The following is a 14,517-nucleotide window of genomic DNA, read 5'->3' on the forward strand; positions in this document are numbered from 1 at the left end:
TTTTTGTAGATAAATAATATAAAATATATGGTGCATGTATGGAGATTCCGATTAGGTCTGCAACCAGTCGAACGGTCCCCTAAAATACGCCAAGTGACACGGTTTATTATTGAACTGTGAATCGCTTTACGAAAGCTGCTATAAAAAAGACATTGTTTAACAGAACTTTAATATCGGATCACTTTGTTTGAAATGTAAATAATAAATCTAAATTTAATATTCAAATAGTCTTAGTTCTTAAAACATTGTTTTCTTAAACAAGGCTAACGAAATTATAAAAAAAGTCAGCTTCTCGAGAGCAAATTTCAAACTTAAGTGTTTAGTAATAGGAAATCTTTTATTTTAATTTGCTGGTAGTGTTATTCACCTAATGTAAGTATGGTCGGATCTTCGAGATATCGATACTTGGTCCCTAGTGAGGGTCGGTAGTGAGGTCTCTTTATAACTTGAAATTTATCCTGACGATATTACTTTACCGTAAAAAAGAGTTCACTTACACATTTTTATACCTTCGGGAATAATTAGAATATAAATTATTTTGGGAGTCATTATTTCTGACGAGGAAGTTAGAGGACATAGGATTTGGATTCCAATTCTACCAAATTCAGTGTTTGCCATTTATTTGCACTTCTTACACCTGTCTTTCGTCCATTGTTTAAAAGAGAACAAAACTAAACGGAACTATAAAAAAAAAAACAAAAGAATATTGTATTAAAATATACCTACGTAATTATTTCGCGATGTTTCAACCAATAAAAATGATTATCCCTTAAGTAAAAAATCGCAAAGCAATTTCATTTGATTACCCACTCAAATGGTCACAAAAAACTAGGTCAAGTGAACGGAGTCCCCTTAAAAATCCTACGTAATTGAAAATAACCACAATGAGAGGATATAAATAAAAGGGAAGTAAGGTTTTAAAACGATATCAAACGAAATTATGCCGCAAACGCGGCGAACAAACAGAGGTCCAATAATGAAGATACTTGGCAAATAAATAAATAAAAAATTCTGAGTCGGATGGGGAAGGTCTGGCAAACACCATTACCGGTGGCTCCTCCCCTGCAGGCCTATAAACCAGCCAAGATAAGATGAATAGAGGCCGCTGTAAAAATAGATAGTTCGAAGTGTTTTGCTTATCCCGCTGTTTGAGGGAGATTGTAATATTTTCTCACGGTTATCAGACATAATTTATAGTGATACACCTTGTTTTGTAGACTACTAAGTGATGGTTATTGTTCTTTGTGACATAATCTTAATAAAGTATTTTTTGGAAAGATTGAGTTCTTTCCACGGTGTTGGATGAAGGCACAAATAGCGTTAATATCCTTAAAAAAAAATCATGCAGTTCAGGATAAAGTGTTGAAAATAATCACTAACCGTTACCAATATGTTTAATCAACTTAACATTTGACTTTAACACCTAAAATAATATTTGAAAGCCGAAAAAGCATTCTAAACTCTAAAATTCCACAATCTATTTTATCCACAAATAAAAACACAGTGCATTAAATCAATGACGCACAAAGCAAATTACAAAGCTTTTTTCAGAATAAAGTACTCAACGAAATGTCAGCGTTGAAAATCCAAAAAATCGTTCACAACTAGAACTCTACTGAAAATAGCGGTTGTATTGACAAAGGTAGTCTGTGAACGGGACCATTGTGTGTCGGCGATCTGTTTGCAAATATCGTGTTTTGTCACGAATTCATGATAGTACCTCGACAAAAAGCGAAATGCGGAGAGCATATTTGGTTACGCTTTTTACGTATTGAGTAAACACAAGTATAATCTTCGTGTGATCCATTATTCAGCTTGAAAGGTTTACGTGGGTATGGGTTACCCTTGATCAAATTAAATAGATTGGTCTTATGTTAACTGAATATTTTTTTAGGTTAATATGTGTGTTTAAAATATTTGATGTAATTGATACCGGAAGTGGTTTTAGTTTTATTAATAGCTCATATTTATAAAGATATATTTATGATTTGTATTTAATGTTCACCAACACATTACAAATAACTAACATAACTATGAACAAAAGGGATATATTATTGAACGAGCTTTGCTGTGCGTAAATTGGATTCAAAAATTTAGTTAATCCTCTTTATAAAGTATTACTCTCGTTCATTGCTAAAGATCACACTTAATGGAATAGTGTAGTTTCTTATCACTCTTACTGTCATAAAGGCGAGAGGGAAAATTGCTTCTAGAGGCATCAGACGCCATAAGCGTGTGCCAAGCACACATGGGGTAGGAGTATGTGACAGTAGCCCATTGAAAACGAGAGAATAAGATGACAAGCCTTTGATCACTCGATCAATGGGTATGAAGGTCCCTAAGGCATGGTGAAAATATGTATTGTGTCATTGAACAACAATGTTGTGACGAAATTTAAAAAAAGATGCAACGAAATTGGCCAAAAGGTTAAATTAACATTTTGCAAGTATAGAGCAAAAAATATGTGTTTTTTCCACTGAATTGGCAAAGAAACATAACGTCCTATTTGGTAGACTGATTTCATCTAAAACTCATTATTTGTAAATTGTAACTAAAAGCTAAGATGAGCAAATTGGGAATATTTCGTAATAAACGCGAAATGCAAACTACAATTTTATCAACAATTTCATTTAAAAATTTCCTGATCTGATGAACGTCAAAGGGAACAATCACGAGTGAAGTTAATCGGTGCATTGCATTGTCCTTTCGATTCCCTGCACTTGGAATGGTACAAACGATTGCGCTTTGCACTGCCGGAGAGTAATTCATATATTCCGTCGCATTTCTTTTTCTGTGAATGATTCGTTACGGAAAATACATAATGACGACAAGCATAGCCAAATTAGTAACGTAGTCAATATTGTAAAAACCTGTGTAACTCTTCACTGACCTAAAAAGCAATAACTAATTCCGACTTATGGTATTGAATGCCTCTAAATATTTAAATAAAATCGTAGTAAATTGACATCGGTACACTATTTTTAAAGAGAATGCTTGCTGCGTGGGCTTCTACCTAAACCGAAGCCAAAGTTTGATGATTTTTTTTTGTCTGTGTGTTTGTCCGCGATGAACTCAGCAACGGTTTATCCGATTCAATTTAATTTTCTACGAAGTATATTTCATTTTATCGGTTTAAAACTAAAATAAAAAGTAATACAAAAGATAATTAAGTAGGAATTCTATTTAAAAGAAATGTATACCCAGAAAATACTACCCAAAGCTCTTTTACACGCGAAATTATGTTTTTTTTTCACTTTTGTACTTTTAATATCCAAATTTAATACACAAAAAAGCTGGATTCATTCTAGTTCAATTTTAATGCTTTGAAATATTCAGTTGGGACATTAATTTGAAGGGGTTGATGTTTATCGCGGGCGGCAGACTGCGAACGTTTCAAACATGTGTAGTATTGTAGTATTAAGTAGGGAGGGGTATCGTGTTCGCTGTTCTATTGTTAGTCGGCTTTAATTAAACTTCTAAGGACTGTATTGGGTTAAGAGTTCGAGACCTTTTTGGGTGTTGCTTGTGTCAAATGATTTTAACCTTTCTTGAAGCGTTACTTATGAGATTTTGTTCAAACTACTGTTCATATGTTTTTATTCAATTTAGTTTGCTTTCTTTTTTTACGACATATAAGAAAAGATTACACAGTTATATGTCGCACTGCTGTGGAACTGTCTCTTTCAATATAAAGCAACGTTATAGTAAATAATAACTTTCACTCAGCGTCATGTAGTCGCAAAGTAGACACGTGGCAAGCTACTTATGTGTCCTTCAAGGATCGTGTAGGGTTTTGTAAAACATATCTACATATATGCTTTACATAATTAACACCCAGACATATGAAAAATATAATAGTGCGCATGACACAAACATTAAATGACAAAAGTAGGAATCTAACCACTAGTCATTCCAGTCGATACGGGGTTTTTTGTGTGTATTCAGTGGCTTAACCAAGAAGAAAAAAAATATTTGCTGGAGCGATTTTTCCCCTGCAGTTTTGGGTTGTGAATTTTACTGTCAAGTGCTACATCACTCTGAATCTATATTTTCTGATGTTTTTGCTCAGATCTCTGTTCAAGTAACTTTGTATTCATAATACATAATTTTTATTTAACATTAGTTTCCATCACTATTTCATCTTTGTTTTCCGATCACATTTAAACCCAACAATACCTTTTGAACATCCGACTCACGCTCTATTCTTTCCAATTCTTTTACAAGCATATATACGTTAAATTTATACAAAACAAACGTTGCGTGGATCACGTACCTTGTATACCTAACGTGTATCACCTATAATAAAGTAAAGGGAACGCCACTGCTACATATTTCATTACACGTTTCAGTACGCATTTCTGTTTTATTGTTTTATATTTCAGCTGAAACGAGCCCTTACGAACAAGCTTACTGTTTCATGTTGAGTATTTTATTTATTGACTTTTTATTGTGCGCATAAAATAATCTTTTATCAGAGATCAATGGAAGTAATGTGTTTCGTTGGAAAATGTTTAGAGTATTTTTTTTGTTTGTGAAATTGGTTGTGATATTGACAGCTTGCTAGATGTCGCTTTTTGCCTCTTTCTGTTAGGATTACTATTACTTTGACTCCAATAAAATCTGGATAGTTAAGTCGCACATTCTTGACTGCCACTATCTTATACTACTCGTAGCTGTAGCTCGCGACTTCGTCCGCGTGGTTAGAAGATATAAGTTATGATTTATACCTGCCCTGTTTTTTACACAATTTCCATTGTATCGTCGCAGCGTGATGGTATATAAAACCTTCCTCGATGAATGGTCTATTCATACAAAAGGATTTTTTCAATTTGAACCAATAGTTCCTGAGATTGCGTTCAAACAAACAAACAGACAACTTCTTCAGCTTTATATATTAGCATAGATTATCGCGGTTCTGCTGGCAGATATATTTTTTTGAAAAAATAATCACCCTCGTACCACTTTTCGAGATTTTTCTTTTTTGTGTTGATAAACTATTAAATAAAAGTATTATTCTAAGAAATGTTTTCTCTCATAATTAACATAAAAAATATACTGTAGACATTAAAAATATTTTAAATCCAAAACAGCGGCCAAATTATTTAGACAGCAAAATTAAAATAAAACAATAGTCAAGCTAGCGCACTAAATCTAAACAAAACAAAATAAAGGAACGTAAAAACTAGCACGGGCAAGTACGAAATGCATGTGGAATCCAGGGGTAGGGCTCTCAGCTGGCAAGTGGCCCGTCCCGGCCGTCCCACAAACACACTATCACACCGAAACGTCTATAATGCACCTCGCAATCAGAGAGAAAGCTTTTAGTATACCGCAAGTTTGTCTCTTTGTTTCAAAGTGTACGTCTTTTTGTAGGATTCGATTTGTGCCTGTTTTTCTTTTGGATTTGCATTAGGATAATTATTTTTGAAGTTATCACGAATTTTGTAGAGATCTCTTAGTAAATATGCTTCTTACGAAAAAGGAATCCAGACTAAGGAAATAAATAATAATTAAGGATTGCTAATCGCTGAAAAAATAATTTTAGCTCTAGAATTTATTAAACAGAACGATTTTTGTTTTCGTATAGTGATAAAATTTAGTGCCGGATAATCGATTAACTAAGTGTATGATATTAGTGAAAATTAATCTGTTACCACAATTTTAATGCGTTAGATGTTATTTCTTGTCCATCATAATGTACAAGAACAGTTTGGCATAACTGTTTAAAATATTCCATGACGTCACGTATTAAAAATTCGCTTTGCTGATTTTTCTATTGTTTAACCATACAAACGAAACATACATTGTTTTATTATCACTGACGAACTTAACATATTATATATTTACATTTAATTTTATTTCATACTCAATTTTCGCAATACAACAACATACAATCCTGATTTTAAATTAAATTGAAACTCATTCAATTATATCTGCAATGTCGGCGTACATCGTTATTAACCAAAACTGTTTAGTCGTTACTCGTTACACATTCAATATTCAATAAACCGAAATGTTAATCAATAGATATGCATACTGTTCGGAAATGTAATTCACGCTTGTTGCCTTAATTCCGTGACTTGGCATACAGAACCATGTAATGAGTCCAAAATAATTTGGAAGCGAACGAACTGTGTGTGAAATTGAACGTTCCAAGTCAGTATTCATAATGTGTATGAATTTACATTTTGAAATGAAAAGTTAAAGGTATTCTCTCTGTTGAAGTAACGTGGCGTGTTTTGTTTGCGGTTGCTTTGATGTCTGCAGGGCTGCTCTTAGGGAAACAATGGTATTTGAATAATGCTTACACAAGTAACTGCTTGTGGTACATTCATGAAATTATGACGTCATAAAGTGCGAATATTTTTGTCGTTTTTTTTGTTTGAAATTCTAAATAGAGCTGACACAAATGTATTTAAGATTATAAAATTTAAAAATTGAGATTTCATGTTATGAGATAACCGATATGGCACTTTATAAATTACTTTTAGGAATTGAAACTATTGTATGCCTTCTCAGGCACTGCTAATATAGTAAACAGTACAGATTCTGGAGCTGTCAAATTACGGTTTAATTACTCGAAGGATAATGCTTTAAAGGGGTTGGGCTTTGCTACAAACGGTTTGCTCTAATGTTTCACTTAAGCTCCTACAAAAGTATCGTATTTTTCTGAGAGTTTTCATCAAATAATATCTCAAGTTGAAAGTTTATTGCCATTTCTTTGTCTGAGATGTTGCACTGGAAAGCGGTAAGAGCTGGATTATGGTGCTATCTTATTTCATATCAAACATCTTAGTTTTCATCGAGTATTGTATTTTGAAGTTTAGTTTAAAAGAGAAAACTTGTGTTTGTTTGAAAGTAATATTTTAATATCATTCAGCATTTTGTGGATTTCGACCGAGTCCAGAAATACGAACATTAATAAACAACGAAAACGTTTTTAAATAGGGTCATTTGCTCTAAATATGCACAGTTATTTACAACAAAAAAATAAAATATTTATTTTTTCTAAAATAAAATTTTCATAAATCATGTTCCTGTTTTCCACACCAAAGTTAATCATATGTTTCTGTGATGACAATAAAAACATATAACAAATTACCATAAAGATCTTGAGGACACAATTACCTACACATCACACAACCCTAGAATATAATTCTCTCATTACAAACATGTGTCAACCCTAACTCAAACATACCAACACATGAACATACACAGACTATTGTAGAAACAAATCCTTTGTACATCACCCTGTTTATCTCACAAGACAAGCATACACTCAAATATGACAGTAATGTTCATTTGGGATCTCCACTTTGAGTTAGGTTAGGTTTCAAAATTAGCGGTTGTTAGGCATATAATAATAATGCCGTTTTAAGGCTGTTGAAAATTTAGGAATTAGGAACAAGTGAATGTATCCTTCAATTGTTTTCAAATCTATATCTATACTCCATACTAATTTATAAAGCTGAAGAGTTTGTTTGTTTGTCCAAATTGAAAAAATATTTTCGTTTTGAATAGACCATTTATCGAGGAAGGCTTAAGGCTTATAAACCATCACGCTGCGACTAATAGGAACGAAGATACAATGAAAAATGGCAGGCAGGTATAAATCATAACTTATATCTTCTACCCACGGGGACGAAGTCGCGGGCAACAGCTAGTTAAGAAATAAAGACTTATTTTTGTCTCATTCAACTGGCCACATTACCCAATTTAAATATTACCACCTTTTTTCAACTGTCTTCAAAAAGGTGGAGGGATGTGCCTGTTTTACTTTTATGTCTGTTACCTAAGAACCTCGGACTAGATTTTGTTGATTATTTTTACATTTGACGTAAAATAGTTGATATTCGGTCCCACAAAATCGAAAGAAGAAGCAGCTGTCTGTTTGGTTGCAAAAAAATAGTAAGGAGAGTTGCTAATAGGCCATCCCCCTTTCCTACATCTGCAACCTATATGTATATAGGTATATGACAGTAGCTACAGTGATCATTATGAATTATTAAACAATTACATAATACACAAATACTCTTTAACAAGAGTACCATTGCACAAAGAGCAAATTCGTCGAAATAATTAAATAATTTTCAACATAAAATTGAAAGTGACGACACTATTTTAACACCAATAAATTTAACCAATTTCGTAATTGCGTTAACCGTTCCGTATCGACATAAAGCTTTTATTTGAGTTCCAATAAATTATTTCATTAGTTAATTTGTAAATTTCGAATTCATATAATCTATTTATTCAAATCAAGCGTTGAGAATTTATCTTAGAGCTAAATGTTGTAATCCATTAAAGTTTATTGCTAATTGCTCTGTTTTCATGTCTTGAAAGTTGTAATTGCAAAGGGACTACTTTTCTTTTTATCTGTCTACGTCAAATGGAGGGATATCTTTTTTACAATTATTTTATCATATTTCTTGATACTAGACTAGACAGCGATGCTGAATAATGATAGGGAAGTTAAGATGAAATACAATTTATAATGTTTTTTTATTATGATTTCTTATTAATACGTAATACATAAAACGGAAGAAAAGAATAAGAAGAATAATTTACTTCATTCTTTTAACACATACTATTCTAAACTTAATTTTGATGTTTTATTAAAGTCGTCCTGCACCGTGTAAAGCGCTCGATTAATTAAGGATTCGAAATGTACGTAGCACATTTCTAAAAACGCTCTAGTCTCTACCAAGAAAAACACTTGACGGCTATAGGCCGATGAAATAATCAAAGCTTGCGCTCGAATTAACTCATTCGTTCTTAAAAAATCCCTTAGTTACAGACACGTGGCAGTAAATTATCATAGTTGAACCGAGAAACTTCCCTTTTCATGTTGATTAAAAGGATAACGAAGGCAAGTCAAGCTTATTAACGAGTTAGCCGAACTTTAACTTGAAGGCAAATCTTAAAGCTACAGGATCCCAGAGATAAAATCTCAAAGAGATTTTTGCTAGAACTTTCTACTCGACTTAAGGTAATTGCGTAAGAAAGGAAATGATAGCTGCTTTACAAAGAAAATCTTAATTCAGTGGCGGTACCTGTGCCTTTACTATTACTTAGCTAAGTTTGAATGTGCAAGCAAGATGGCTGCCTACGCGGTGTATCTTGGCATCTCTCTTCAATAACGACAACATTTGACTGACAGAGTTTAAGAAGTTTGTTACTCTTAAAAATGCATGCTCACCAAATCTGTTAATCTTGGCTTTTCCTTGATACTCAAGATCTAACAATCGAAAGTTGATCTTTAAATACTGGGATCGTAAACCGTTAGTTAAAAAAAGAGGTTTTCACAGCCTAAAATACAACCAAACAAGTGAAGACATCTCTAATCTTGTTACGTCACAACCAATATGGCGGACAGCGATAGTTTTACTTTTGCACGCTACGAAACAGAGGAGCTTGAGGTACAGTCAGAAGCAAAAATCTAAATTAAATTTACGAATAAATAATAACATTAAAAAATAAAAATCTTCAATTTAAATGATATTACTGAGCATCAGTTACTTTGTGTCCAATTTCAATACTACGTTGTATTTGATTGTACTCAGTAGGCGTTTTGCTGTTGATGGACTTTTGTCACTGACTGTACCAAAGGCTTACGTCACTGAGAAATGGATGGCCATTAGTATCAACACTTCAAAGTTAACGAGAGTATTGGAATAACGACACGACGACGACGTCGCTAGACTGTCGCAGTGTTGAATAGAAATATTTTCCCCTTTTATGAGCTTATGAGAAAAGTAAGGTGAATCAAAATAGTGAAGAATAAGGTATTTGATTAAAATAACCTAATTTAGTCCGAAAAGAAAGTTTGGAAGTGAAACGGGGGGAGGCCTTTGCCCAGCAGTGGGATCTAAAATGTAATATTGGATACAGATCTTATTACATTGATTAAAATTAGTAAGTAGTAAGTTACTAAGACATAGTATGAGCTACTTTATAAAAAGTTTCCTAGTAGTATATAAATAAAAAAAATGAAAACTTGGTATTATTCACCCGCATTTTTCCATGCAAAAAACATGTCCAATACTACGCTGAAACTACGTCTTTTATGGTCACTCAGAAACTGCTCAACTCGACGAATTCTTATTGTTCAGGCAATCAAGCTGAAAGCGCCAGAGACAACTTCTTCCACTGCTAATGTTGCGTGTGACAAGCTACAGATTTTGAAGAATTTCGCTAAAAAGCAACTTTATGTAATATTATTGATTGGACAGATAAAAGAGGATTTTAAAGCTGGTTCTGGAACCTGGAAGTTTTTTTAATAATAAGTGTGGATCTTATTTTTTTTGGCCGTAACTATGAGCATAACGGTCGTCTTTTGTTTTCTAAACACATATTTTTTTCTTTCTTTTTCTACTTCATTGCTCGTTTTCTTGAAAAGCATCTGATGACAGAAGTGCGGAGTCAATCGAGTGTGACGTCAGTGTTACCCTTTTTGGTACCTTACCTTTGCCGGAGACGAAATAAGTAACATAAAAAAATCCTGGTAGCTCAAAATACCCTAGAGGCTTAAATCATAAATCTATTGACCTAAAACATATTCCATATGTGTTCATATTTATTGTTAGGACAATCAAGTTGAAAGGCGTTGTCGTTACAACTTGTGTACTACATCACGTTGCAAGTTATGTTACACTGTTACGAACTACGCTTTGTTTGTGTTACAACTCGTTTGTTTTCAGCGAGTGTGGATATATATCTTGTAAGCTTATACGTCTTATGAGGATCATGACTTAAAATACTTGGGGATATTTTAGGCTTTTTGTAACATGACGTATCGTACGACGAGAAACAATAACGAAGCGAAATATTTTCATATCATAAGTGTTCAGTTTGTGCTATAATTTTCACACCTATGTCTTTTTTCATGCATGTTTTCTTGAATATGCTCACTTAGTTATAATATAATTGAATATGAACAATATGTAAGGAATTTAATCGTAATGTTGTGGAGAATTTCACAAAAATTTAAGTTTTGAAAATGTTTGAAATTAATTGTACATCACACAAATACTTTACCCACGCGGAGTTCTAACCCACAACCTTTTTTGTGCCCAGCCGATTTGACATGTTGATCTATACAGCTCGTCTATCCGTGCAGTCGAATAAGTTTAATTTAATAATAACATTAATTAGTTCTTATAAAGATAAGATAACGTCATTACGTAAACTTTACTCTGGATAAGTAAACGAATTATTTCCATTAAGCCTTTCAACTCGATGTAATTTTAAATAAACTTAAGAGCGACCTTAGTGAAGACAAAGTTCGCTAAAATAGTCTTAAATGTAAATGAGATTGGATTCAAAGTTTAGACAGACCGATTAGTCTTTGGGTTGGTCTCTTATTATTAATGATGACATTGCTGACACTGCCTTTGTTTATTCTACTCTATATTCCTTGAGTGTTTCTTTGAGGAGTTTAAAAGAGAATTGTTCTGGTTTGAGTGTTTGAGGTGATTGAGAACAAAAATGTTTGTTTATTGTAGTTGTTGACATAACTATATGGGTTAGAGCAACGTCTTCCTCAACTGTTCTACTATTTGAGCCCCGTGAATTAGTATACCTACTTACAGTTAACTTTCCAATTTTAGGAATCTAAGTTTTCTTATGTTTTTTTGTTTACTCATTGACAGGGTTGATTGAGAATAATTAGGACTATATTATTTCTTATCTAGCACTGTCATACGTCAAATAGTTTAGTACCTATGTTTCTAAGATTGAATCCCATGCAAAGAAATAACTAAACCAGCCGTAGTCTATGATTTAATATTTCAATAACGTCCTTATCAATTTCAGTGTCATCGTTTTTAGTTAAGTTAAAAACTTCTTCACAAATATTTCCTGCGTTATGTAATATCTTTTCTTATTTCAATAGTTTACTCCAGTCCAATCTTTTGAGGATCATCCAAAGCCGGTAGATCGCAGGGATACTCAGTATTGTCTTATAGGTACTTCACTGCAAAATTAATCTGAAACTGACCTATTTCAGTTTTATCGCAGAAAATGTGATTGTGAAAATGTAAGAGATTTTTATTGCCTACAATAATTACAATGATATCAAAGCAATACAAGAAAGTCTTTACAAAACTTTTCATGGTACTACGAATTAGAAAATAGGCTTTTTATAAATAGGTACTTATCTGAAATGTGACCAAAAAGTGTATTACTTAAAAAGGCACACGTTTTCAACCACCACCAAAGTCCAAAAACAACTTTCCCAAAACAAAAACACTCAAGAACAGTTTAATTTTTAGAACTGAGATTCAAATGTAATTTTTCTTTGTTCCCAGGATGCAATAAAACTTACTACGGTGACATCGGTAGGACGTACGAGTTGGAACTCCACCGCCCTCGGGAGGACCTGGTGCCGTACGTCTGTTTGCTGACCATCACAGCGGCTGGCGGGATCCATGGAGATTTAGTGCAGGTAAGAGCTGAGATGTATTTTTATTTTCCTTCTTTTTGTAAAGCAGGTCTATTTGGTTGGTTTACTATCCTATTACTATGTATTGCGACGCACGGTGTAAATGCGGGAGACGTTGCACGGTCATTTAGATTTAGTCAGTAAGAATCTACCCGTGGTGAGTCACTACCCACTTTTCACCCCAAGCGTGATAACAAAAAAAAGAAGATTATTATTTGGTATTATGAATGAAAGTTCTCAATTCCATGAGCCCTCCCGTGGTCGAACACAGGGACCGAACTCGTGACACGTCGCGCACAACAAGTTTGGCGTGGTGACCAATCACCTAATACAATTCGACTATCCGTGCCGTCATTTGTAAACTCTCCAACTGGAATAAATGGCATCTTGATACGCTTGAAGATTGCAATAGTTATAATCAAAATAATGTACTACAATATATTTGTATTTTATATATATTTTTGACGACCTCCGTGGTCGAGTGGCGCACGCACCGGTTTCAAGGTGTCGCTAGCTCTGAGGTCCCGGGTTCGATCCCCGGCCGGGTCAATGTAAAAATTCTCATTTCTACATTGTCTCGGGTCTGGGTGTTTGTGGTACCTTCGTTGTATCTGAATTCCATAACACAAGTGCTTTAGCAACTTACTTTGGGTTCAGAACAATGTATGTGATGTTGTCCGCATTTATATTTTAATCTCACGGTAACCTACATACATATAAATACCCAGTACAACATACAGTTACAAGAACAGTACATAATAAAATACTGATTAAAATCGTCTTCATTTGTTTGTTCCTAGAACCGTCCTCGTTACAATACAGGGATAAAGATGGATCAATCTCTCGGGAATGAATTACTTCTAAACCGGGAAGCCAATTTATCCTCGAGACACATTCGGGGAATAAAATATTTAAAAATAATCTCGGTATTTTTTATTCTTGAGAAACAATTTTTTTTTGTGGTTTGTCTTTCATGATTCGAATTATAATCTATACTTGTTAACAGTAAAGTATAGTGTTTCGGAAGGCACGTTAAACTGTGGGTCCCGGCTGTTATTCCTACATCTTTGACAGTCGTTACAGGTAGTCAGAAGCTTGAAAAGTCTGACAACCAGTCTCACCAAGGGGTATCGTGTTGCCCAGGTAACTGGGTTGAGGAGGTCAGATAGGCAGTCGCTTCTTGTAAAACACTGGTACTTAGCTGAAACCGGTTAGACTGGTAGCCGACCCCAATATAGTGGGGAAAAGGCTAGGCCAATGACTTGTTAACAGTATAAACAATGTAGCCATTGGCTTCTCTAACTAGTTTTATGATTTTATTCTGACTGATTATTTCTAGCTCGAACTCAATTTTCGCCTTTCAAAGATATTTGATGTGGAGGTTTCTAACACCTTGGATTAGACATTTACATCGTCTACCCGATACGTTAAAGGAGTTTAATGTTGTATAGCATATCCAGGTGGGCGAAGCCGCGAACAAGAGCTAGTTATAAATCCAAAGATATTATTTTTATTCAATTTTACATCATAGAGCTTTCAGCTTCAAAAGTCAAAAACTATTTTATCTTTGAACATAAAAGGCATTATATTATGTACTTACTTATTAATATTTACTGAGAAGGTTTTAACTAACGTAACTCAGTCTTTCACTGGGAGCTGACTTGATTAATTACATAGAGAGCGGCGCGGGACACTATTCAATTTTCTCTTTCAGAACTTTTGTTGCGTATGATCTATATGTAGATATGTACATTGTGAGACCGTATGTAATATTTTTTTGTGTTATTATTTTGTGTTATTTTTTACGATGAATAGAAAAGTAATTTTTTTTTTCAAATTATACTAATAGGTCAAAGAGAGGCGAATATATATTATATTAGTATGATCATGTTTATCACACAAACATTTGTCCTGGGTGGGAATCGAACCCACGACCTCCAGTGTAGCAGTCAGGGCAATAAACCACTAGACCAACAAGAAAGTGGAAAAAATTAAAATAAATAGATAATAATAGTTCGCTCTAAGGCTAACAGTAGAGATACAATTGATTTTTTTTCTATAGACATAAAACGAAC

The 14,517-nt window shown here is 33.7% G+C and overlaps 1 protein-coding gene across 1 annotated transcript in view; it reads left to right on the forward strand.

The window, feature by feature from the left end:
• LOC113504403 overlaps positions 1-14,517 on the forward strand; it is a 117,000-nt gene that overhangs the window by 60,442 nt on the left and 42,041 nt on the right. The window contains exon 3 of the mRNA XM_026886659.1: positions 12,309-12,445. Within this exon, the coding sequence (XP_026742460.1) occupies positions 12,309-12,445 (137 nt within the window). The remainder of the gene's footprint in view (positions 1-12,308; positions 12,446-14,517) is intronic.

Source organism: Trichoplusia ni, chromosome 22, assembly GCF_003590095.1.
Source record: "Trichoplusia ni isolate ovarian cell line Hi5 chromosome 22, tn1, whole genome shotgun sequence".
In the NCBI taxonomy this organism is placed as follows: Eukaryota; Metazoa; Arthropoda; class Insecta; order Lepidoptera; family Noctuidae; genus Trichoplusia; species Trichoplusia ni.